This window comes from Apis cerana, linkage group LG9 (genome assembly GCF_029169275.1).
Source record: "Apis cerana isolate GH-2021 linkage group LG9, AcerK_1.0, whole genome shotgun sequence".
NCBI lineage: Eukaryota > Metazoa > Arthropoda > Insecta > Hymenoptera > Apidae > Apis > Apis cerana.
The window spans coordinates 11,814,565-11,841,768 of record NC_083860.1 but is presented as its reverse complement, the minus strand read 5'-3'; the positions used below and the strand labels follow the sequence as shown (position 1 = coordinate 11,841,768).

The window sequence follows — 27,204 nt, the reverse complement described above, 5'->3', positions numbered from 1 at the left end:
ACGATTTAAATTCATATATTCATGATTTTAATTGTTGCATTTAATTAGTTTATTTATGAATTTTTAACCATTATTTATAAATAATAAATATAAAATATTTATATTTAATAATATTTTAATAAAATTTTCGTGTAATATTGATAGTGATCATGGTATTGATATATCGATTGGAAAATATTTTTTACTTGAGAATGTATGTAATGTTGATTATCATGAATAAAAAATATTATTAATATTCTAAATAATAATGATAACGATGGTGGTGATGATGATGATGATGATGATGATGATGATCATAATAATAATAATAATAGTAATAATAATAATAATGATAATAATAATAATTCAAAATAAATTTGTCTTTAATTATTATATACATATAATATAAACATAAACTATATGATATAAATTATAATACTGTAATCAATAATGAATATAATTATATTAACTTTCATATAATTAAATTTAACTCTCGTTTTTGTTATTTTTTTTTAATCTTTAGGAATAAAATTACTTTAGACAAAAATGAATATTAAATGAATATTATTATATAAACATTATAAATTTATATAAATTTATTATATATATATATATATTATTATTATATAAACATTATAAATTTATATAAATTTATTATATATATATATATATATATATATATATATATATATATATATATATATATATATATATATATATACTTATCATTTTGAATGTTGTATATGATTTATATAATAATATGGTTTACCAAAAAGTCAAGTTTACATGTAATGATATTATGTTGCAATATGAAGTTGCCTTAAAACTTTTTGATGTTTACATTTCATCGTATCTTATATCTTTTATTCTAAGGTTTCTTACAGTGTCTGACGTGTACAAAAATCAAATAACACGATTATAAGTATAGGTTAGATTAATATTGAATTAAACATCTTTTTTATTATTAAGAAATCGTGCAATTATGCTCGACTTATTTACCATATTCAGTAAAGGTGGTATTGTGTTATGGTGTTTTCAAAGTACCTCGCAAATATTTGCCCCAAGCGTTAACGCATTAATACGAAGTGTCATATTGCAAGTAAGTGTTTCTTTCATCGAGATTTTTTATGTTTTTGAATTTCATTATGCCAATATATAATATCGAAATATGAAATATTATGTAAATTTATATGTAATATTTATATGTAATATTATACAAATTAAATGCAATAGAAAGGATACTTTTAATTAATATTGGAATAATTAATTGTCGAATAATCAATATTTATCATAGTAACATTTTTTATTAATTCTTTGCAGGAACGTTCGGGAAATCATAGCTTTGAATATGATTCTTTACGCTTACAATATAAACTCGATAATGAGTTTGAACTAGTATTTGTAGTTGCATATCAAAAAATACTACAATTGTCATATATAGATAAATTTTTAAATGACATTCATTTAGAATTTAGAGATAGATTTAAAAATGAATTGGAGAATTCCAAATGGTTTTCTAACTTTGAATTTCAAAGTAATTATGAACATGTATTAGCTATGGCTGAACAATGGGCAAGGACTCAGGCTAAAATACCTAAACAAATGCGTACCTTCGACGAAAGTCAAAAATCAAAAAAGACTGTTGCCAGTATGATTGAAAGAAAAGATGACAAAGAAAATAAAAAACAAGGTATGTATTTGCAATTGCATTGTATTTGTTTTGATATTTAAAATCAGCTTTTCAAAAGTTGTTTCATAAATATATATATATATATATATTTTTAAATTCGATAAATATCATCATTTGTTCAAATTGAATTTTATAGTAATCTTAGTATCATTCATTATCAAGATTATATGTAACCAATGTGACAATATATTTCTCAATATATTTTAATTATTTATATTTTTTGATTTTTATTTAATTCTGTAGTGAAAATTCAAGAAGTTATAAAGCAAGATTTACAACAAAACAATCGAGTAAATCATAATGGAGAAATAGATGAAGAAATTTTAATCGCAAATCGTATGAAATTGGCACAAAAATTGAATAATCAAAAGAAGAAAGTTGATAAGCAGTAAGTTCTAGATCTCGTGTCGTAATATTTAAGAATAAGATGGATAAAATAGTTATATTTCACAGAAAAAGTCAAAAAATTGAAAAAGCTGGCAAGAAACCTCGTGTTTGGGAATTAGGTGGGACCATTAAAGATCTTGCTGCTTTAGAACGCACCAAAGATAAACCAGAAGAGAGTGGTGATTATGTTGCAGCCGATAAAACGGTGATAACAATTGATTAAATTTTTAAATTTTTGAACTATTTTTTTTTATAATCAAAAAGTATAATTGTTTTTTTTTATAAAATATAAACGTTTACAGTTAGTAGGTAAAATGAAAGGTAGTATTCGCGACATAATAGTTGAAAGTGATTCCGAGGATGAATCTGAAGAAGAAATGGAGAATTCGAAACCACAAATGCAAAAGAAAAGCAATAGTTCAATGTTTTCAATGTTTAAGAGTTTGGTCGGTAATAAATGTTTGAAACACGAGGATATGGCTCCGGTTCTTGATAAATTGAAAGATCATTTGATTTCGAAGAATGTAGCAGCTGATATTGCTAAAAAGTTATGTGATTCCGTCGGTGTAAAACTCGAAGGAAAAATACTTGGTACGTTCGATAGCGTGACTAGTACCGTGAAAGCGACTTTGACCGACGCATTAGTGCAAATATTATCTCCAAAAAGGCGCGTAGATATTTTACGAGACGCAATGGAAGCAAAGAATAATCATAGACCTTACGTTATGACTTTCTGCGGCGTGAATGGAGTAGGAAAATCAACAAATTTAGCGAAAATTTGTTTCTGGCTCATAGAGAATAATTTCCGTGTGCTTATCGCAGCGTGTGATACATTCAGGTATTATATCTCTATTATTATTAAATTATTAATCTTCCATCAATTTTTCATTTTAATATATAAACATCTTTCATCGCATAAGTTGGAATAATTGATTTTAGAGCTGGTGCAGTTGAACAACTAAGAACGCATATGCGTCATTTAAATGCTCTTCATCCACCGGAAAAACATGGAAATCAATCTATGGTTCAATTGTACGAGAAAGGTTATGGAAAAGATGCTGCCGGTATTGCTATGGAAGCGATACGTTTTGCCAAAGATTCGAAAATCGACATAGTTTTGGTGGACACTGCAGGCAGAATGCAAGATAACGAACCTTTGATGAGAGCTTTGGCCAAATTAATCAAAGTAAACGAGCCAGATGTGGTGCTTTTCGTTGGCGAAGCTCTTGTTGGAAACGAAGCTGTTGATCAATTGGTGAAGTTCAATCAAGCATTAGCAGATCATAGTCAATCTTCCAATCCTCATATCATTGATGGCATCGTATTAACTAAATTTGATACAATTGATGATAAGGTGAATAGAATGTATCGAAAAAATATATTAAAATCGATCTATAATGATATATATTATCGTTGTATCGTATATATCGCATATATCGTTTTCAGGTAGGCGCAGCAATTTCTATGACGTATATTACCGGACAACCTATCGTTTTCGTTGGAACAGGACAAACTTATACAGATTTAAAGTCATTAAACGCCAAAGCCGTGGTACACGCATTAATGAAATAATTGTTGATTTAGTAACAAGTAACAAGAGATATATCTTATTAAAAGATAAGAAAAGAAAAATAATTAAAATTTGAATCGATTGTTACAGACAAATTCAAAAAACGAATTATTATTATTATTATTATTATTATTATTATTATTATTATTATTATTATTATTATATATAAAAAAATTTAACAAGAATAACATATTATCACATTTAAAACTGTTTAAAAGATTATTTTTGATCTATTTTTTGTAAAAAGTTCTTTTAACATTCTAGACGATTTGGTAAATAGCATTATACAATTTTTTTTTACAAGTAATTTAACGATAAATTTACAGAGTTTTATAAAAAAGAAAATATATATATAAAATATGAATAAAAATGAGAAAAAAGTTGGATACTGTACCATTGTTGAATTTCTCGCTTTTTTTTTTCTATATATATTCTGTTTGAAAATAATTATTTTATTTTATATGTTTCATTTTCTATAATATTGATTTTTCTCTCTTTTAATGTATCTAACTACTACCTGTTGAATGTATAAACAATTTCGTATGCAACAATTATTTCATCGATAAATATGCGTTTAATATTACAACATTTAATATAATCGTTTAATAAATTGTACAAGTTTTTTTCAAGGTTCAAAAATTACAATATCTTTTTCTTTTTCATTCTCGTACACATCTAATATTTTTGTCGCTGTTGATTGAACAAGAATCCGTCTTACATGTGACCCATTGGTAATTGCTCGTTACTACAATTGTTGCTTTCTTTAATTTTTGATCCTTGCAAAGATTCCTCTTCCAATTCCCAATGAGCTTCATCATCAAATTTTTGCTCTTCGGAAATGGAACCGCAGATTAATACACGCATGATTAAACCTACATAACAATTTATCCATTTATTTCGGTACGATGTTGATGCAATCCGAAAATGAGATATTGCATAAATTTACATTTCCAAATGTGTATTTCCTTCTAAGAAAAAAAAATGGAAAAAGAAAGGAGAAGATTTTATAAAATGTGACAAGTTTATTTTTTTTCCACTCTAATAATAAGTAGAAATAATAAGACGAAAAATTATGCAATTTATTTGAAAATCTCATCGGATGATTGAGAAAAAAAATGATTACCCGTTATTAATCCAGAGATGATAGCGATTCCTAATGTAATTATGAGAGCTAATAATTGATAAGCAGCTTGCTGTCCAGCTGTCCTGTTTAATCCGGCAGATATATCGTAATTGTTCCTCATTTCGGCCAACTTTGTTTCAGAATTTGGTGCCCGCGCCGGAAAGATCTAACGACAAATAATAAGAGACAAATTTAATAATAAGACGATGATACAAGAAAGATCGGTCATAATTTTTAATCAAACTTGTAAGTTTTTTTTTTCATATTTTAATTCGAGTTTCATCGAAATCAATTCAATCAATCCAATTGAAAATACGTTCATATGTTTGTACGTATGATCGAGATAAAATTAATGATATTATAATCACTATGATATTTATTCGTTATAGTCTCGCGAAATCAAAAGTGTCGATTAACTATTAATCTTGAGTTACGAAATAGAAGTTTACATACCTCGTAAAGGGAATAATCATAAGAAGCTTCAGTGGCAAGGGCAGCCATCAATGCGCCGAAAATGCCACCCAGAATACCGGGCATTCCGTGGAGATTATGCACTCCACAAGTATCGTGAATCTTCAGATGCTTTTGGATCAGTGGCTAAAAAAAAAACGAAAAATAATTGCTATAAAGAAATTTTATTTAATTGAATTAGAAAAAAGAATCGTAATTTTTGAATTTTTATTCTCTTTTAACATCCTTGATAGAATATATTTTAATAACGTTTAATTTGACGTTCCTATTTTTAAGTATATTAAACATTGGAATACGCTATGGTACCGTGTTTCGTGAGGCGTTCACGCATTCTGCCGAAAATCGAAGTTTCGTAAGGAGAGGACTGTGCGGTTAATAATTCGTCTTGACGCGAATCCTTTGGATTAATGACGTATTCATGTACCTAAGAGCTACACGGTAAAATGAATCGATGCAACGAGTCTTGGAACTATGTTTGTTTCGTATAATCTCGTCGAGTATTTTGGATCTAAACCAAATACGAATTTATCTTATCCCAAGTGAGCTACTTATTTATCCTCTGGATTCTCGAACTTAAACGAGATTTAATAAAATTCTTTTGACTGGTAGAATCAAGCAGGAAGAAAGTAGGCCCGTCTGATTCTTCGATAAATGATACACGAACATTTTCATAATGAACAAAAGCTCGTTCTGGTTTTCCGAATAAATTATCACTGTCGGTATGGAAAGATTTCATTTTATAAAAAGGAATATACGTGTAATGTATCGCTCGAATATTCGGATAATCTAAAAGTTTTTTTTTTTAAATAAATTGATTTATTGATAAAATAATAAACGATAGGCATTTATCGGACGATTGATATTATAAGAAACATAGGGAAGAAATCGTGAAAAAATCGATGATTTAACGCGATTTAATCTTCGCATTCGATCCCGTTATCCGTATGAACGAAAATTTTTTTGCACAGCGAAAAAGTAAGAGTCGAAGGAAGCCGGAAGAAAGTATATAGAAGTGTATAAAGAATATAGTATTATAGAAGACGGGTTATAGAAGACGATTTATCGCGAATGAATCGTATGGATGAAAACTTTTGACCAAAACTTTTTTCCGTTTTATCCGTTTTCCACGAATCGTTCCGCTAATCATATGGAATTTATTCGTTATGTGAAGGAGAAAGAACTATAAGAACTATAAGAAAAGAAAGTGTTTAAGAATACATTCTATTGTCAGAATGTTCGAAGATATGATTACTAATTTAACGAATGTTATTTTTTTTTCCTTGTACGGAAAAGACTCGTGATGCGCATTTATAACGAGAGCGAATAAAAAGGATGGAATTACCGTGATATACTTGTAGCCGAGCACGCTGAGTAATCCAGCCAGAGCGCCTACGACCAGAGTACCGACCGGTTGGCACATCATGCCTGTGTTTATTTAGAAAATGTCGACCGGTTAGACGCATAGACGAGATATCGTACAATGTAAATCTCCGATTAATTAGATCGTCTTGTACCTGCTGCGGTGCCGATAGCTACACCGCCGGCCAACGTTGAGTTCTGTATATGCACCATGTTGAATTTACTATCCTTGGAGACCAGGGCAGAGGTCGCGAATGCGATCACACAGCTGGCCGAGATGGAGAGAAGGGTGTTTATAATGGCCCTTTGCTGATCGTCTCCTTCGAGAGCGGCACTGTTGAACGATGGCCAGAACAACCATAGGAATATCGTACCTGTCGGGACAAACCAAGTTTTCTCCACAGTTTATTCTCTTTGCTTCTCTCGCGAACACGTGTAAATACTATTTGCTCTTTGCGTTTCACGTCGATCGTCGTCGTATCTATGTTTCAATTTATCGGATCTCGGAACGAGAAATGTATTCGAGAAAATTACTTCCAATTGAATTTCAATAACGAATCTTAAATCTTCGCTTCATCGAAAATTTTATTATATTTTTCTTCCCAAAATTTATCATCTTTTTTTCAATATTTCTAGGTTATAAATAAAACAGAGATCTAAGAACGAAAGGATACATGTATATAATTGCGAGCATATAAATAAATGGGAATTTTTAATTATATATATGTAAGAATGAAAAGTTCGATTTTCTTATATTATACATCATAATACAGAATATTATAATGTATAATATTATAATATATTGTGTTGTGTATAAAAAATGTAAATTGTTTTTGTGCTATTTATATGCACAAGTATAAATAAATTATAAAGATTTTTCCTATTTACGTATATTCCCGCTTCTGTATAGATATCCTTCGTTTCGCGTAAACATTTCGTTAAGGTACGAGTTAAAATTTTGCAAATTATAAAAACAAACCAATCATGGCAAAAATATCGGAATTGTAAGATGGTCCTTCGAGATGATGCTCCTTAGGTTTTTCCTTCATCCCGAATACGAAACTAATGGCAAGTCCAAAATATGCTCCGAATGTATGGACAAACATGCTATCACCAGCATCGACGGTCTGTGAAAAATTGTATCATAAAACATAATAAGACAATTATTCTAACATGAATTTTTTATGATATAATATATCTATTCATTAATTATCTATTAACTTATTATTTATAACATATCTGTTTCTTTTTTATAAGTTGATTACAATTAATTGTAATTTTTATTATTGTATCTCGCTCGATCTATCGATCGAAAGAGAATATTGAAAACTAAAACATTATTTTTTTCTTCCTATTGGCGATTGCTTCGAATTTTTAGATATAATTTAAACACATTTCTAAAATAAAGAGAAGAATTCTTGTTTCATTTTAATTTTCATTCAAATGTTTTCATTTTACAGCAATGATATTTTTATCTTATAAATCTTAACATGCGATTCAAATCAAGGTTTGTGCAAATCAAGAATTAAAATTCAAAATAAAATCGATGACATCTCCACTTAATCTTAATATCCAATGGGTAAATTAAATTTTTAATTTTGATTCTCAGAATTATGACATATATTAAAAAAAGTATTTGTAAGTATTTTGTATACATCTGATTTTATTGTATACATTTTCCTCGATCAAAAGCTTGTTCGATTTAACGTAATATAATATTTATTTTATATCAATCAACAATTTTTCCTTTTGTTCTTTTTCTTTTTTTTTTTTTTCATTTATTTTCATTTCATAAAAAATTTAAAATTCTATCCCGTTCGATTTCTGCACCTCGCTCATCGTTCAATTTCGAACGTTTGTTTTCAGCGATGCCCGAAAATCGAGCGTGATAAACAGTTTTTTGCCTTCAAGGAAGAAAGCGTAAACTTACCATCAGCAGATGCTCACCCACGTACTTGTTCACGGTGAACATGATCAGTTCAACGATGCCCATGAACACGAGCTGCATATAGGTCGTCTTACCGAGAAGAGCACCCATGGATATCAACGGTGTGGCAACTGCAACATCCGCGCTGAGCAGACTGAAAATGATCACGTGAGTCGATCGATATGCCTCGATATCGATGCGTTTATCGTTATTAACCGGTTACGAGTTTACTAACTCGAAAATCAGAAATCAGTATTCGTAACATGGATTCGCGTTTTCGACTAGTTATCTAGGAACAGCTTGTTGAATCGATTAATCGTAAGTATCGTAATATTTTTCTCGTTCGATTTCGCTACATACGAATCTATTATTTTATTCTTTTTTTTTTCTCTTTCTTTTAATATTTTCGACAATTTTTAATCGCTCCCTCTTCTTCCATGAAAAATATCATTATATTTGATCATATCAGGATATTTGATATCCTGTATAGAAGTTATCGCGATCGATACTTATCCAACGATGATTCTTTTATTTTTCAAACGTATTTCTTAAGATAGCATTTACTCGATATTTGATGGTCGTTCAATAATAACGTTAAAATCGACGAGAAAAAATTTGTTCAAGGTTTTAAAATTTTAAGAGTAAGTATAAAAGTGCGTATATTTTTAGTAATAATTAATAATTAATTAATTTTCAATATTTGTTTTCGAACGAACTTAGTGGCACGTATTTTCTATCTTTTTCGCACGATATTTCTTCTTGTTTGACATGATATTACAAATTTTTGCGTAAATTATAAATTAAAAGCAAGTTGGATCTTTCATGAGATGGCGATGATATCTTAAATTATTCAATTTCCTTTTTTCGTTTTTCGATTTATGGATAAAATGTGTATATAATTTATATTTTGATCTATCATATATATATCGTATGGAATTTTATATAGATATTTTTATATACGTGTAAAATAAACATATCAAATAACGTTATATAAAATTTTTAAAAATTATCGCACGTCATCTCCTTTCGTCAAATTATATTCCCTTGATGTAAAATTCGGACAAAAATTTTTTAAGAGAATATAACTCGTGAAGAAGTGGTACGGAAAATTTTCAATTTTTTAAAAAATTTATAATTCATTTTATTCCATTATTTTTTCTTCTTTCTTTTTAAATTGTTATAAAAATTCATTTTTGATATCATTATCTATCTATTTATAAATAGGAGAAACCAATCATCATTTATCGTTTCATCGCTCGCTGATTTAAACAATCCTGTTGAATTAGGAAAATCAAAATCGAATCGTCTAATTTATGAGGTTTGCTATTAAAATATTTAGATTCCATCAGTTTTAGGACAAAAGTTTAATTATTTCAACGAAACGCTTCGTCAACTATATTCGTTGAATATTGAATATTGAGAAAGTTTTCGATGGAATTAACCGTGCAATCGCCGATTTACGAGACTATCCGGTTTCTAAAATAACTGTCTTATATTATTTATATTATTTATATTATTTATTCGAAAAGTTGAAATTTTTAAAGATGATTCTTTGTTTTTAAAGAATTAACATTTTATGAAGAAGTTAATATAGTATTGTCTTTTCGACTTTTTTTTTCGAAATCAATCTTTTTTTGGACAATTGAACGATGAGTTGTTCTATATCGTTAATAAAGTTATTTTTCGTTATGGTTAAACGCTTGTACGACGTATAATTATATACGTTTATTATATACATTATATACGTAATTATATACGCATAAAGAAATTATTATCCTACCTTTTCAATGACAAGTAAGATTTGTTATCTTTCTGAATGTGTATCACTCCTTCGCAGATGATGGCAACTTGGACGAGAATAGCACCTAGAAGGAAAGTGAGTCCAACAGCGCTCTGTCCGTATCTCCTTAGAAACGTCATTAGGAAGCCGAATCCAATCCAGATCATCACGTGGACATCTTGATACACTGAACCGTTTTAACGGTGGCCCGAAATTGCACGTACGCATAAAGGGAGAAGAGAGAAAGCTGTTTGTAAGAGCGCATGCATGACTCGCGTGCGGTTAATCGATTTGCTCGTTTATTCGACCAGATCAGTGTTAATCGCTTGTTAATTGATCGGCTTCGTAATTACAGCTCGGATTCGAATCGGAACTTCCTTTCGCGAAACGAATAATCCAATTGTATAATACATTTGTCGTTTAAATAATAATCGTTCGAAACGAATCTGAAATGAGTATTTGTATTTGTAATATCGTAATGGTGATTCGTTCGCTCTTTTTTTTCCCGATTATAATATATACGTATATATTATTTTTATTACAGATAGATAATTCTCAATGCAATTTTAAACACTTGTACTATGAATTTATTTCCTTTTGTTTTCCCTTTATTTCGAATTTTTCGTTATTTCGAAAACAAAGCTGTTAGTGAGAAAATTGAATAAATTTGAATAAATAATTTTATCATTTCTGATGTGTCTTCGTATCTGGGAAAGATATTCGGCATGGATAGATACTCATTCGTCGTCGATACTTGAGTATAATTTTTATGATAAAAATTCGGTTTCTTTCTAGCGCATCGCTTTATCTTGTGACGAGAGAAAAAGAGAGAGAGAGAGAAATAAATTGTAACTCCTCGCCGATGGACTAATTCTAATCAATCTCTTTAGTTGAATTTTCACCCGTTAACGAAATTAAGCGGAAATAGATGAAACGCGAAAAACGGTTGGATCAGGAGACGACACACCGGTCGTTCTTCCATCAAACATGTTCGTAAATCATTGGAAAAGCTATAGACGTCTTAGAATTTGGCCTGAAACAGATAATTGACGCTTCGCTCCGAGACTCATCCATCACCGAGTGTCACTGGTTCAATGGTGAATGCATAATAACCGGAAAATCGGGCTGATCCGGGTCACCGTTTTTGCGGGCAAAACGGAGATAGCGGGCCGATAACGATTGCGTGATGGGATTTCTCTTGTCGAACATCGTTGACGATGCGAGAAAATTAACTCGTTCGAGGAAATAAAGTTTCGAATCGAACGAATCGATCTTACGTATGTTTAATATGCGTAATCATCGGCCATGAATTAATAATATTCTCTTTATATATACGTGTTCTCATCTCTTGAATCGAGTAAGAATTTCTTCCATCGATCCAGGAGTTCCCATTGTTCGCGATTAAATAATAAATTTATTTATAATATGACTATCGTATCGTTGCTCGCCGATAATTTATATTCTGATAATTAATAACCGAGAAGTTAAGTAAAAATTCAGTAGAATATTTCTTAATTTAACTTAATTTAGATAGAAATATTTTTTCGAGCATCATTCGAAAAAATAATAAATACACGTAAATATATTTATTGATAGATCGAGACGTTAAAAAAATTAAAATTAAAAAATATTGCATTTTTGTACATATATAAATTACTATTGGTGAAAGTATAAGTACGAATAAATATCGATAAAGAAGCGTTTTTAAGATTAAACGAAAAATTGAGGGAAAGATTCATTGCGAATCTATTTCATTGCAAATCTCTCTCTAAAAGGAGAGAAAAATATAAAACGAAATATAAAGTGGAAATTATAAAAATGGGAAAGAAAAAAAAATCTATGTTGCGAAAAGCTATTGACTTTGAAATTATTCGATTCAGTGTCCATATAATTTATTTATGTTGTCATTTTTATGTCGAAGAGATAAAGCAACAAAAAAAGAAAGAAAGAAAGAGAGAAAAGATTCGATGATTGTTGATTTTTTGATCGTTCACATCTATCAATCGATAATTTTCGAAAAGGAAAGAATCAATAACGATAAAGTTGCAGCGAAATCGTATTAACTGATTTTCAAACTAAAAATAATTGATGAACGGCAACATGATTCGATTGAATAGTTAAGATTCACCGATTATCGAATTATTTATTCAAAAGTTGTCCGATTTCCACATTTCTTTTTAAAAATATCATTGATAAAAAAAACTTAAGACACAAAGATATTTGATAGATGTTTATTTTAATTTTTTTTTGAGCATTTTTTTTACTACTTTGATCTTTGATCCTAAAATATTTTAAATGATTTTAAAATATATAAAAAAAGAAAAAGAAAAATAAAATATAATATAATTTATTTCGCAATAACTTATTTTATATCTTTATTATTAACATTCTCTATATTGTGTTTTGTGAAAAATAAAAAATGAGTAGCTGACGTTTATATTTAGTTAAATGAAAAAAAAAACAAATACATTTAGATTTTCGTATCGTTGGCAGATACGATTTTTTCTTGACAATTATGATTACCATAAAAAGGAAATTTGATCGTGAAAATGCGATTTCCATGAAAGAAAACGCAAACCCGACTGAAAATTTATAATCTTTAAGAAGCAACGAGATTAGGAGGGAGCGACAATTATGCCACTGGCTGCAAAACTGGTTTTGTAATCTATGCCAAGTATCACTTTGAAATTCAGATTCCACCGGTAAAGTGTTGAACATGTGCTCATTCGCGTTGTTCCACTTTGAAAATTTGCGAGACACCGCGTCTCTGTTACGTTTGCGAATGTAATGCTTTACCATTATTATCGTTCGATTACTGGTGAATTTTACATCAATTTGTCACTTTTACAATATTTTATTATTCGTTCTCATACTCTGATTACAGATTCGTGGTGCGATAACAAAGCGATCTCAAAGCGAACGATTCCGTACGATGTTGTAGAGGAATTAATTTTATAAAGAAAGAATTGCTTTAAATTTTAAAACAACACGGTACGTTTCGCTCCTAGACGCCTTTAGAAATTTCATTCTTTTGTTTCTCTAAAGATTTAGTTATCTTAAGAAATCTCTTTTTCTCTACGAATTCCCCCATTTCAACGACTAGACCAGACAAGACTTTAGTTTCATAGAATATGTTCGTCGATTCTTTAGAAATATGTTCAATTTTCACAGCTTTTATGAAGCTTACAATTCTTTCGAATTAACGAATATGTTTCGATAAAATGAACAATTATTATCGGATACATTTCTATAGATTATCATTTATAGATGATAATCTAGTTATTTATCCGGGAATCTCGATTACTTGAAATTAAAAGATATTTATTAATGTTAATGTTGAGATATCGTTTGTGAAATATGCCCAAATAGAATTTTAGATTATGGACCGAACAACATTTTATTCCATTAATGAGATTCGATAAAAATATTCCATAGATAACGAAAATTATTATTTCTAGGAAAAAAAAGTGATCAATCGTGAAGAGATCAATTCGTAGAAATGACAATGCAACGCAATCTCTTGGAGTATAACGCAAGCTATATTTTACGAAGAGGTTTTTGATGTAGCTACACTATTTTAATATATTAAGTAAATAAGTACTTTATCCTAACACGTCGTCTCTTTGCATCCTTTCTCAGGCATACGTGAATTTCCTGGAGTATACATTACGCACGCATATATATCTATCTGTCTCCCCATCTTTCAACTGCTTATTTTTCTCGGATTCTTTTGTTATCCGACGTTCTTTATAGAGGTTGACGAGGAAATTTGCAAAGGAATGAAGGAAAATGCGTAGTTTGGCTTCAATTTGCAAAGATGAAAAGGAATAAAATGGCGGGCAAAGAAGAGGATGAAAATAAAGAAAGAAAGGAGAGAATAGAAATGTAAAATGAAGAATAAAGGAATATAGAATGATGAGAAGAGAGAGAGAGAGAGAGAGAGAGAGAGAGAGAGAGAGAGAGAGAGAGAGAATGAAAATGAAACGAATGTGTGAAAAGAAAAAAAAGAGAAGAGAAAAGAAACAAAAGGAAAAATTAGAATCGTAGAAAAACATAAGAATAAAGATGCCATTAAAACTAAGCTAAAGAAGAAAGTAAAAATTAATAAAGTCGAACATGTGCGAAATAATGATCGAATAAATCACAAAGTGAGAAGAAAGTAGAATATTTTCGATTCTTTTTCTTCTTTAATCTTTTGCGATTTTCCTACTTGATCATTTGCTTATTTCGAATGCAAACGTTTTCGCGTTAAATTTTATGCAAAAGATACATAGCGAATAGATATGATTCCATTCGATCGAGGAAAAAAAAATGAAAGAAGATAAATGGAAGCGTAGTGTTTCGAAATCACGAAACGGTGATAAGATAATATGATAAGATAAAAGATTTCTCCAAGGAAAGAATGGAGAAAGGAGAAAATATATCGTAAGAGAGATTTAAAAAACTTGGAAAAAGAAGGAGGAGCGAGAAGATAGAGGTGGAAGATGAAGAAGGGTGAAAAAGAAGAAGTCCCCGTTGAAAAAGATCGAGTCTACTAAGAACTTACGTGTGTACGTGACCGGCAAAGAAGTCGGTTTTCCATTTAGATGAGGCGAGTAGCTGTTCTGCCTGTTACTGGCGTCCACCTCGAGGGCGTAATCGAACGTGGCCAAAAACCACAAAGAAAGAAACTTTGGATGAAGAGGAGCACGATCGCGTGCGATAGGCTTACCCCTTATGCGTTCGTCCATCGAGTATTCCGTTTCTCCTCGCGAAAAAGTTTATTTTTCGCCAAATTATTCAACGCTCTCTCTTTCTCTTTCTTCGTCACCTCGCTACAGCCTTGATTTTTTTTACTTTTTTTCCCCTTTTTTAATTTTCTTCGAAAATCGATCGAGATTGAAAAGTGGATGTTTGTCGCGAATACTCAAACTGCTAATTCAATTGGTTTTTTCGATAAAAGGAGACAAAATTTTCTTACTTTTCACGATGGATTTTCAACCCAGGTATCGCGTTACACTCGAACGACTTATTTCTCTCTCTCTTTTTCTCTCTTTCAAGTATATATGTACGTCTTTCTTCTATCCATTAGTTTTGAGCGTAAAAAAAATATAGGATATAAGACGAATGAAAGGATATATAATATAGACAAAAAAGAAGAAAACGAAGAGAAAGGAATCTATCTTTCTCCGAATCTGGTTATAAAGAAGGAATTGTGTAACTCGTACGACACTCGATTCGCGTGATTCTGCGTGGTATACGATGCATCGTGAATCGAGCTACCGTGAACATTTTTTTCGAAATCGATGCGATCTTTGAAGGAACGAAAAGGTTTGATCTTTTGATCTCGTATTTTCACGCATATCGCGTACTTATTCTACCGACTAAAGTGACTAAACATTCTAACGAATTCGAACGAATTGTTGGCACGATAGAAGAAAAGACGAATCGTTTCGTTTTTCATTTTTATTTCTGATTTAATAAGAGGAATAAATTTGATTCTTTTATGTGAATATGTTTTAATAAACATTCATTTAATAATTTATAATTATTATTTTGTATAATTTTTATTTATAATATTTATTTTTTGCATAGATAATTATTATTTTTTATTTAACGCGATTCCTTAAATTTGAAAACGAATTTCGATACTTGAATTAATTGAATTTTTAATAGTCTTTTTGATTTGATCGCATCACGTATCGAATGTTAGATAATTACTTATATTTATATTTTTTTTTCGATGAAGACACATTAGAAATTTTAATAACTGATAAATTGTTTTTAAAAAAAATTTATCATTCGATGCATAATGATATATGTCGAATATATGTCGTTGTAACAAATTGATTTATTTAAAATATTGTCTTTAATTTAAATGTTTCACGTACAATATTACTCAAAAATGTTTGATTAAATTTTTATATTTAAATTTTATTAGACTTTGACTTGCATCTCTCAATAATATTTAAATTCTTTAATTGATAAAGTGTCTAATGATTCAAGTTGGTCTCGAATAAGCGTTCCAGCATCAAAGAACGAATGAAATTTTAAAAATTTGATTCGAAACGAAAAAAGAAGCAAATTATGCACTGTTGGAATTAGCGTTTTTATGTAAGAAGATTTTAAGCTTGTTACATGAATTTAACAATCTGCATACTTGCACGTTCTCAAAGTGTATGCAAGAGTCGAGAAGTCATAAATCTCGACATCAAAATCGACCGATAACGGTTCGTTTTTTACTAGATGAAGTAAGGACAAATCTTTCCGTATTTCATTTCTCATAGGGCGAGTATAAATATAGAATTAAGTAAATTCGTTACTCACTCGGATAAACTAGTAACGGATTTGTATCCGGCTTCTTGATGTGTTTCCGTCCGTGTTCGCCTGAAAGTTTAATTACTCCTTCGGTTGTGTGCACGCTCGATGTTGGGCAAATTTTATGAATTCCACGAGATCATGCCAGAGGATATCTTTCCTTTTCTCCTTTTATTCTCATTTTGCTGAAAATCGGAAACGTTCTTCTCTTCTTTCCCGGTTCCCCCGATCTTTTGTTTCGATTTAACCTCGAAATTCGACAATGTCAAAATACAAACGCAAAATATTTTTCCTTTCACTTTTATTCGACAATTTTATTAGCGACACTTTATAATTTTCACTATTACTACTATTATAGTTTTGATATAGAAGTAAAGTAGATAAAGAAAAGCAGTTCGCTTTTTTTATCTATTTCGTTTTTCTTTCTTTTCTCTTTTTCTAATTGTTTCGTTGTACATCTTGTAATTTGTTTAAAATTAGGTAAAATAATGGATCAATAACGAGGAAAATACGAAGTAATGATATTTTTTTTCTCCCGCGATTTTTTCCTTATCCATTTATATCGATGAGTTCACGTGGTGTAGATATCCAAACATATACCGACCTGTGCGATTTTTTAGTAAATTAACGTTCGCTTCTGATCCATATGTCATCAATGCGCCCATTATTATAATTAAGACGATTTGGATGAAGAATAGCTGGTATACTTGTTGCTTTCCGCTTGAGAAAAACATTCCCTGTAGTGAAAGAAAGAAGAAGGAAATGAATAAAATTCGGATAAAAATGTTTATCCGTATTTCGTTTTTATTATTATTTATTTAATTTTCAGATAAAATATTATAAATAATTCGATTAATTTAAAAGTCATTATATTTTATTATCGCAATACAAATACGCTTAAAATGGATGAAACAAAAAGATAGAGCGGATAATTATTGGAAATTTTTGAGAATAGAAGAGATAGAATAGAAAAACCATTTTAATCCGTTTATAAAGATAATATTTGTAAGGCAAATCATATGAGTAAAGTGGAAGCGACGAAGAGAGAGATTTAATGAGATTTAATGAGATGATATAAAATCTTGTAACGCTATTTTGACTATGATTTTGTCACCTTATATTTTGTTACCTAATCGACTTTATCATCTTACACTTCAAAGAAAAAACGTGACAAACACAGAAACGTTGATTCAATTATGATTAATTATTAAATATTTACAATTTAATCATGACGAATGTTGATATTTTTTAAATGTTCGAAAAAATAGTTTATCTCTAGAAACAGAATCGATTAAACAAAATATGGCCTTGAATAAAATTAATTTAATTTTATTTCAACTCGCTTTTTATGCAAAGTAAAGCATATAAAAATGTAATACAATTAGATTAGGCATAATATATGTAAAAATATCCATATTATATGAAAAATCATGATTGGATGAAAGATCCATGCATAACGATATCAAATGATTTGAACTGTACCTTTCCCATTTTGATCTAGATAATCTTGTAACTTTTGACTAATTAGAGAAAATCCGTTTATCCTTTTACTTTCTCGATCATCACATAATATCCTTTTGATGAGAATAAAATTGCGCTTTTAAATCGTGTTTCTCGAGATTATCTTAATTCGAACGACTATAAAAGAATGATGGTGGTGGAGCAAATATCGATGAAACGATGACCATAGACCATAACGATCGCTGAAAGAAAAATCAATTTTCGTATATTCTTCTATAACTTGTATGATGTTTTATACTCTTTGGTTACATTTCCACTTTTGTTTTGACAAACAGTTTTTAAATACTCGAATTAAAGCGAATGAATTAATCATTCTATCGACAATTTATTTGCGTCTATTTTTTTGAAAAATAAAAACACAGAAACATTCGTTTCACGATACGATTGGTGCGAGTAGAAATTAAACATAGAACGGATATCTCGATATATCGGCTCGTTCGCGATATCGCTTATCCTTTTATACGATGAACGATTCAATTACATCGCGATTGATCCTGATTGACCTCGTCGTTTAAATCTCCCCAACGGATATAAGGTCTATCCCCTTATTCAACACGATTGAAGCTTGAACCGTGTTGCAAAAATAATATATAACTACATATATATAGAGTATTGTGGTTTTTTAATATAGTTTAATGTCTTTTGTTAGAGAATCCAATCAAAAAAGTTTTTTAATTTTCTTTTTTCCAAGATTAATCGGTTTTTTATATATGCATATTTAAAAAAATCTCGAAAAATTTAATATTACAATCAATTAAAAATAATGTCGAATTCGACGTGGACTTTTTATCATTTTGTAATAATTTGTTTAAATTGAAATTTACTATTATAATTTATCACTTAAAATTTTATTCACTTAAAATTAGTGTTAAATTGATCTATTAAATATCTCTCTATTAATTTGTTTTATAATTAATAAAAATGAATTATTATCATTATATATTTTTTATTTTTTTATTTTTTAAATATATAATATACTAAATTAAAAAAATTTTTTTTTAATTTTAATCAATTGGTAATTAATTCTAATTTAAATAATTTTTATATTAAATTAATTACAATAATTTACTCTTATTATATTTTTAATCGAGAAAGTTAATTAATTATTGGAAATTATTTTCGATATATAGAAATCTACAGTTAAATGATAAAATATTATAGTTCAATTTTCGCGCACTAAAGCAAATAGAGAATAATAGCATTTTAGCCAATCAAAAAGCTGCTAAAACTTGGCAGCGAAACGAATCAGTGCGCATCATTATGCGCATGTCGTCAGTCTATCGTTGAAAAGTGTAGTGATAGGACTCGTTTCGTAGGTAAAAGTACGTATATAAAATTTATATTGTATAAAGTATTCTATTATGATTAATTGAATATGATTTAAGTAACGTCTGTTTGTTTATTCATTATTATATCAAAATTAAATATATTTGTGACAGATTATCATTTGATTGAAGCATCAAAAATGGATGGATGTAATACACGTAAGATGTAAGACACATTTTTACACACACTTGACGACAAACACGACAATTGAGAAATAGTTCGACGATTTTCGTGTAAACATAAAATTTTGTTTATTTCAATACATATATAATAATAAGTACTTAATTATTTTAAAGTTTTTTTATCTTTTTATTCACGTAAAAATGAAAATAGCTAGATAATTTACACACATATATTTTTATATATATATTTACACATATATATTTCTCCTTTAATTAGGATTCATGGATTCAACTCGCGTGTCATTTCTGTATTTGTTTTGATTTTACGCTCAAGTTCGTTCGTATCGAAATTCTAAACATAATATACGTGTCATTCTGTAATCGAAATTCGCAACGATTAGACGCTTTGCTTTAAGTGTGTGACTAGTTTATTATATAATATTTATTTGATACTTATTTTTTTATTTTTTATACTATTATTTCATTTATACATATTTGTTCGATTTAATGTAATTATATTTCATTATTAATTGATTTTTAAATGATAATTGATTTTTTTGAAGAATAATTCGATCAATTTTTTTTATTTATGTATTTGATTATTAGAGTTAATATTGATTCGTATTATTATTTTTTAAAATAGGAATGCGAATTAGATTGTTGTTTTATTTTAATAAAATCGGTTCAATTTTATACATTTATTTAAAATTTTTTTCCGTAGATATATAACTGATTACTGAGGTTACTTTAAGCAGAAAAAGAATTTTCAATATGGATGCTATGATGATTCACAGAGGAGAAGTAAAATTTAAATTCTTATATCGAAGAAAGAAGTATAAGTATTGTAAGTATTTTTATATTTTATTTTGAATTACTATTTGTATAGTATAATTTTTATGTGATTCATAATTATTATATTATATATTGAAAATATTAAAATGATAGTGGAAAATACTTTAATATAAATAATCCATAATTTTTATGTAAACCTTGAAAAAAACTTTCGAATATTTTTTCGAATACACTATATGATATGCACAAGATGTTATTAATAACAATATCTTTTTTAATAAATATTCGAGAGAAAAAAGAAAAAAAATATGAAAACATATTGTTTTCTTTTCTACATCCTTCTTTCTCTATTTATGTAATTTTATTTCCAGATTATATTGTGACCATGTGCAATGTGGTCAGTAGATTCAGTGTTTGTTTCGTAATAGTATTTTTAAATATTTTCGAGTACAATAGTTTTAAGTAAATTTAATTATAATAAATATACGCGAAATTAAAGTCAGTGCTCATTCGCCGATTAAAGAATACAACAAAGCATTAAAATTAATTTTTTATTATTTTTCTATTTTAATTTTATTTTTATATTCATTTTTGGTAGAGTATACAATAATCAATATTTATGTCAAGAAAATAAAGACGATTTTGCTGCTGTTACCCAACCATTGTGAATTTGAACATTTTGCAAAAGAATAATATGAAAATAATATAAAAGAGAATTTACTTGAAAATAAATAAATTTTTGTGCAAAAGAAGAGTAAATGGAACGTCGTTGACAGGATTTCCAATTTCCAATTTACAGCAATCTTCAAAGAGGTAAGACTTAGGAGATCATTATTATTATCATTGTATAATTAATATCGGTTTATAAAAAATAATAATTGAAAATAATTGGCTGCGATTATATTTTTCATAGATAAAAATTTTACTTACAAAGTAATAAGTTTTAGTTTCAATGTTAGAAAGTATATAAGTACAAATTTTTCCTTTCTATTTTTTGAAATATATAACCATATTACATGTATATCATTTCTTTGAATTTTTATAATATAAGAAACGCATCGATACATCGATAATCTACGTTATTTTAATTTTTTTAAATCCTTTCTTTCAAATGTCATACGTAGAAGATGTATTCGATATTAAAAGAGTCAAGTTTCTCTGATGTAAAAACACAATTGATAATTCTTATTATTTTAACTTTTTTTTAAAATCTTTTATTAAAGATTTAAAAGAAAAAAAGTAGGGAAAGTAGTAAAACGGAGAATGAAACATAAAATAAAATAAAATGGAAATAAAATCGCGGAGAAATATTTTTCGGAATTTAAAGTACGATAAAACGATCTTCTCTTTTTATTTTTTTTAATTCTTTAAAAAGTTTCTGTTTCAAATCGCATGATATTGTTTTCGTTGGAGAGCAATGAATAAAAGGGGAAATCAATCGGCGATTGTTACTCCGCGATTAACTCGTAACCACAACGGTCGATTCTTCGTCGAATTCGAAAGGCAGTTTCTTATCGACGATGCAAAAAGCGTCACGCGATTGTCAACGAAATCGAGATCAAATGCATTAGAAATGAAACTATGCCTGAACGATACTGTTTATATAACTTTATATACGGAATAACAAAACGAAACGGTAATTTTTTTTTTAAAAATCGTGTATATATTCATTTAATCTTTATCAATTTAATTTTTCTTTTTTCTTTTTTTTTATCAAATTATCAATCGAATAATAAATTTACATTACAACAAGTGAAAATATACTGGATTATACTATATTTAATAATGTTTATTATTGCATATGAAATTTAATAAATAATATTTATTTATAAATAATGTAATAATGTAATTTTAAAGTAAAATAAAAATTTGCATCATTCGAATTCCTATTATTTCGACGATTTTAATAATGTTCAGGAAAGGAATTTTGGATAAATGCTATCCCCCTTTATTGTTCGTATATATAATACTCAGAAAAAAAAAGAAGGATAAAAATGAGTGGGGAGGAGGGAGGAAAAAAAATAAGAAAAATAAAAGTTATCGATATTCGTATGGAAGAATGTTCTCGAATTGAATGGAAAATTGACTGAAGAGAGTGAAAAAAACTTGTGCCGATTTCGAGCCGCCGGAAAAATATGGGACTCGTAATTCAAACTTTTACTCAAAACATTCTCTTTTCTCGCGCATTTTGTTTTTCCCCTATTATTTCTTTCTTTTTTAAATCAAATATAAAAATCAATACTCGAGAAAAATAGATATGAATAGTTACGGAACGAACGAATAACATCGTTGTAAATTAACTAAGAATTCTGTGAATGAGAAAATATTAAAAATATCAGAAAAGTTTCAGGAAAGTTGGTTGGCCAATTTTTAGAAAAAGTTTAGATGTTTTATTCGAGAGAAACAAAATATGGGATTTAATTTTTAGAAAAGTCTGAGTTAATTAAACTCGGGGAAAAATGAGGAAGATAGAGGATCGGCCGATTCGCGTGACTAACAAATTGATAACGCATGGACGAAACAAGGAAGTTTCCCTCTATCCCAATGGTGGTCGTGTTTCTCTTTGGCGAAAGGAGAGCAGAGTTGATTTGCGAGCGGTACAATTATTTCCACGCGGAAAACTCGGCCGGTGGAATGGGTTCTCGATGGAAACAGAAGCAAATCACCCCTGCAAACATTGCAGAGGATTATACGGAAGCTGGTTTCATAAATTATGCGATTTATCTTACAAAAGGGTAGGGGAGAGGGGGAGGGGGCTTTTTTTAGAATAACGACGAGCTCGGCTAACTAACTAGCTTACTTGTACCCTTTCGTCTTTATTTTTTCCTCATCCCTATTTTCTCGCCAGCGTATGGCTATTCCAGGTGTTGGGGGAGGGGGAACATGGACGAAAATCAATTTGCCACGAACCTCTGCCTCGCGTACACTTCTTTGCCCACACGGCGAACAAATCGAATTTCCTTTTCATCGAACAGCCCTGAATTCGTTTAAATGATTCGATTTCTCTTCATTTCTTCTTTCTTTGATCATTTTCGCCTGTTCGCTTTTATCATTCTGTTTATTCTTACACGATCGATTATTTGCATTTACCCCAGATTTTATCTCAGTTTATACGATTAATTTAGCAAAAGAGCGTAAATATTTCGTGTAATGGTGAAAGTCTATATAGTTGTAGAGTGTACGACAAAGTGGAAAGATATCCTTTGAAAAATTGATTCGATCGATCTATCCTACCTCTGCTAAGTTTCTATCCTTTTGACGAAACGAATCGCGCGATAACGATCGTGTCCAACCTCAAACCTTATTTCTTGTCCGGTAACGATCGGTCACGGTTCTCTTCTAAGAGCCACCACGTTTTCAACACGATTTCCTCGCACAAAACACTATAGTTGTCCATCGAGAACACTCGACAAGTTTATATAAACTCTGTGAATTGGCAACAATTGGTCCTTTTACATAATTCCACGCTGTCGACGATACGAAGGCATGGTCTAACTCTCCAGAAATAGGCAACGATACGGATCCCACGAAGATGCGAGAATTTCTCAAGTTGAAACGTGAAACCACTCGGTCGAGTCGTATCATCGTCAACAATTAGCCGGACTAATTGAAAGTGTGCCGTCCGAGAATGAGGATTTATTTATGTCCAGTCCTCTGAAACGATCGCGTTAATGATGTTCGTGGCAAAATATTTCATCGCGTATTACGTCGCGACGGGATGAGAAGGAGGGGAAAGTCGATCGGATTGCGAAGAACAACAGATTGTGGAAATACAATTGATGATATTTCGAACGATCCGTTGCTTTTTTCGAATCGTTTTCAAATATCTATAAATCTCTTTCGTAAAATGTTTCATCGCTAATTATGCGTTCTTAACGATGTTTTATGATTTTTCGAATCATTTTTAAACGATTCGTACAAATATATATAATATTTTTATATCGTCGATTGATTCGTTTATATTGAATCGAAAAGAGGAATCGCATTTTAAGTTTGGGGAATCACTCATGAAATAGATAAAATGGCCAAAATGGCCGATAGATTTGGTCAACCAACAAGAAATTTTGAGTTTATTAGCTAATTATTGATTACTCTTTGATTTATTATTTTTTTTCGTTACGTTATGTTCTTTTTTTTTTGCCCCTCCCTTTTTGTCTATCCTTTCACTTGTTCGTTCAATTGACGAAAAATTAACAATTTTCTTACATGTTGTCCAAATTCTCATCCATAATTTTGTATGTATATATATTTCAATTTCAATTCGTTGTTTCATAAATATTACTTCTTTATTCGCTCGATTATATAAATATTGTGCAAAATTGATTTTGCAGACAAAATAATTCGACTATATAATTTACTCATTATATTTATAAATGTATACGTCGCGTAATTTTTCTACATAATTTATAAAATAGCACGTTCTTTCGATAAATTTTTATTCTTCTTTTTTACGTATGATTTATCGTTCGATTACTTCGATTAATCGGAAAAATAATAATTCGCTTCATGATTCAAATTTTTTTATCTTATATTCTTTTCATAGATTTAAGTCTTATGTTTTCGTACGATTGATCAGCTATAATTGCAATTAATATTTATTTATAAGCACACATACACACTTTTATTCTTCCAAACATTTTTAATATCAATTTTCGTCTCTTTATTCCTTTTTTCCCCTTGTTATTTATAAAATTTCATATTTCTTACGAGAAAATCAATTTTCCATCGCGTTTATATTTTTCTTCGTCGAACCGCGAATTTATATTTTGATCAATTTCTTCTAGAATTTTTATTCTAAATTTTTGAATAACGACGATAATTTATTTCTCTCAAAATTTTTAATTTTAAAAGAAGATTCGAGTACCCGTATTACGATCGTGTAATAATTTTCTCAATTTTTGAATGGAATGTTTGTCGAGAAAAGGAAATGAAATTAATGAAATTTTTAGCGTTACGGAATATATTTTTTAAAACGTTTTTCTAAATGCTGCTTCTCTAAATTAGAAATAAGCGAATTAATTAACAAAAAAATCCTTCTCCGTTTCGTTCATTGCGAGTTATTCCTATATCAAAAACGATGACGAACGAAATCGTCAAATACCATTTACGATACGTTTCATCGAATCGAAAGAAGAAATCGAAAGTTAAAATCATGTTCATCTATATCGCAAACTGTTATAAGATTTCGTTTACGTTTAATTACCACTATTACAGAATAGGCGAAATTATTGTAATCGCGATAAAGCGATCGTTCAAAGTAACGATTGTTATTTTTTTACGCGTTCCATTATCCTAATTGGCCGAAATTGAAATTTCAGTAAGTTTATGGTAAATTTATCGAACGTAACGCGAGATCTTTAACCCCATTATTCGTGGACCAGAGTGTGCACGCATCCGAGCTTCGGAGATTAAGTGAAACCAGACTCGCGAAAGCATCAACACACGGAATGTCGGTTGTAAATTACACCGAGTTAAGTGCACAAGCGGAGCTAAAGCCTCGGTAATTGGTCCGCATTTACAGATTCGATTTAATTTATCCCGGTTTCGTATCGATCTCTCCTCTGCTCAATTAATACATACATACGACTATAATACGACTCGAAACTAATCGTATCGAACTCTCAATCACCGATCGAAAGAAGATATTTTTCATATCATGGACCATTTCCAATTTCATCGTAAAATTTCATACGATTCTCTTTGATTAATATTTTATTCGATTACAATATTATTCCGAAATAAGCAAGTATCGTTTGGCTCGAAATATACATCGTTACTGTGTACTTTGTTGTTTGCGATCGAAATCGGTGGCAAAGTCGCGAAATCCGTGAAAACGAGAAGCTTACGGATTTTCGCATTTTATGATCAATTTTGGAATACCCGTTTGGAATCGTTTAACGACCGTTACCTCGTATCATTCGAGAAAAAAGGCAAATCGAATAATAGAAATTTGATTCGTAACAAGCATCCGAGCGATATGTTTATTTTGGAACAATATTTTAATTGAACACAATTAAAACGGAAGAATTGATTCGATGGAGAATCATTCTTTCGCTTATTTTTTCTATGAAACGAAAAACGAGCAATTGAACGAGTCGCGATATCGTTGATACACGAAGATATTATATTTATAATCTACTTACAGGAACGTCCTACTTACCGTGTCTCTGTAGAAAAACTTGGAGAACGATGAAGTCCTAATATGGCTTGTAATAATTTATATTGCGTGCCGTTTCTCTCGTGTTTTTTTCCCGTTTTTTCCGCGTTTAACCCGATCGACGCACCCCGTGTACACCGATTAAATATATTTTTTTGGAACGTGTAGTCAATCGCGAAATTAACTCGTTTAAACAAATATTATTGAAAAATAAATTTTCAACCACTTTATTTTTCGCAAACCGATCGATTATTTTTGGTCGATCGTAAGTCGAAAAATTGGAAAAAACGTAAGGAACACGGATGACACGAAACGTGGTCTGGTTGCTCGCTCGAAGACGAACAAGTTGGAACTCGAGGAACAAATAAGTAGTCGTTCAATGTCGACGCGGATGACACGCGATCGATTTGCGTTGAGACACGAATCGATGGAAATTGTGTACATACCGAGACGATTATGTTAAAATAAAGACGGGGTAACGAAGAAAATCGTGATCGTAACAAGAAGTTGATTATCGAATCTACTATTTGTTCTAACGCGTTGTCAATTGCTAAAATAAAGACGAACGGAGGTGCTAAAATAAGGACGACATAACAAAAAGATCCTAGCAGGAAATTTATTGGATCTCTATTTTATTTTAACGTATTGTTAATTATATATATATATATATATTATATATATATATATCGACAAAACGTCGATA

At 29.6% G+C, this 27,204-nt stretch overlaps 2 protein-coding genes and 1 long non-coding RNA gene across 16 annotated transcripts in view; 2 read left to right on the top strand and 1 right to left on the bottom strand.

Moving 5' to 3' along the window:
- Positions 1-842: 842 nt before the first annotated feature.
- LOC108000554 (signal recognition particle receptor subunit alpha homolog) lies at positions 843-10,857 on the top strand. Of its 4 annotated transcripts, none has more exons than XR_001766568.3 (9): positions 843-1,078; positions 1,300-1,669; positions 1,913-2,057; positions 2,123-2,261; positions 2,359-2,894; positions 2,996-3,410; positions 4,891-4,995; positions 8,446-8,674; positions 10,344-10,857. XR_001766568.3 is itself a non-coding variant. In XM_017060953.2 (7 exons), exons 1-7 carry the CDS (start codon positions 962-964, stop codon positions 3,626-3,628), a joined length of 1,848 nt encoding a protein of 615 aa, XP_016916442.1. In that variant the 5' UTR covers positions 843-961; the 3' UTR covers positions 3,629-4,638. The 4 variants fall into 4 exon arrangements, 1 of the variants encoding a protein (XP_016916442.1); XR_009831206.1 differs by having other exon boundaries at positions 5,139-8,674; XR_009831205.1 differs by having other exon boundaries at positions 4,891-8,674.
- Positions 4,181-26,927, bottom strand: LOC108000557 (ammonium transporter Rh type B). 6 transcript variants are annotated; one of them, XM_062079718.1, is made up of 12 exons: positions 26,505-26,927; positions 18,066-18,286; positions 17,188-17,320; positions 16,593-16,652; positions 10,287-10,473; positions 8,510-8,660; positions 7,559-7,706; positions 6,735-6,953; positions 6,563-6,645; positions 5,203-5,346; positions 4,750-4,915; positions 4,181-4,498 (listed from the first exon to the last, which is right to left on the bottom strand). In XM_062079718.1, exons 2-12 carry the CDS (start codon positions 18,072-18,074, stop codon positions 4,341-4,343), a joined length of 1,458 nt encoding a protein of 485 aa, XP_061935702.1. In that variant the 5' UTR covers positions 18,075-18,286; positions 26,505-26,927; the 3' UTR covers positions 4,181-4,340. The 6 variants fall into 6 exon arrangements, with proteins under 6 accessions (XP_061935702.1, XP_016916446.2, XP_061935703.1 ...); XM_017060957.3 differs by lacking the exon at positions 26,505-26,927 and adding an exon at positions 23,579-23,914; XM_062079719.1 differs by lacking the exon at positions 26,505-26,927 and adding an exon at positions 23,579-23,914 and having other exon boundaries at positions 10,287-10,464.
- LOC108000558 (uncharacterized) overlaps positions 19,192-27,204 on the top strand; it is a 64,694-nt gene continuing 56,681 nt past the window's right edge. For 4 of the 6 annotated variants that reach the window (XR_009831212.1, XR_003698360.2, XR_003698362.2 and 1 more), the window contains exons 1-4: positions 19,193-19,426; positions 19,544-19,595; positions 20,274-20,396; positions 20,716-21,157. This is a non-coding gene — a long non-coding RNA (uncharacterized LOC108000558). Of the gene's footprint in view, positions 19,427-19,543; positions 19,596-20,273; positions 20,397-20,715; positions 21,158-27,204 lie in introns of all 6 variants that reach the window. The other 2 variants (XR_009831210.1, XR_001766569.3) reach the window with 2 other exon arrangements.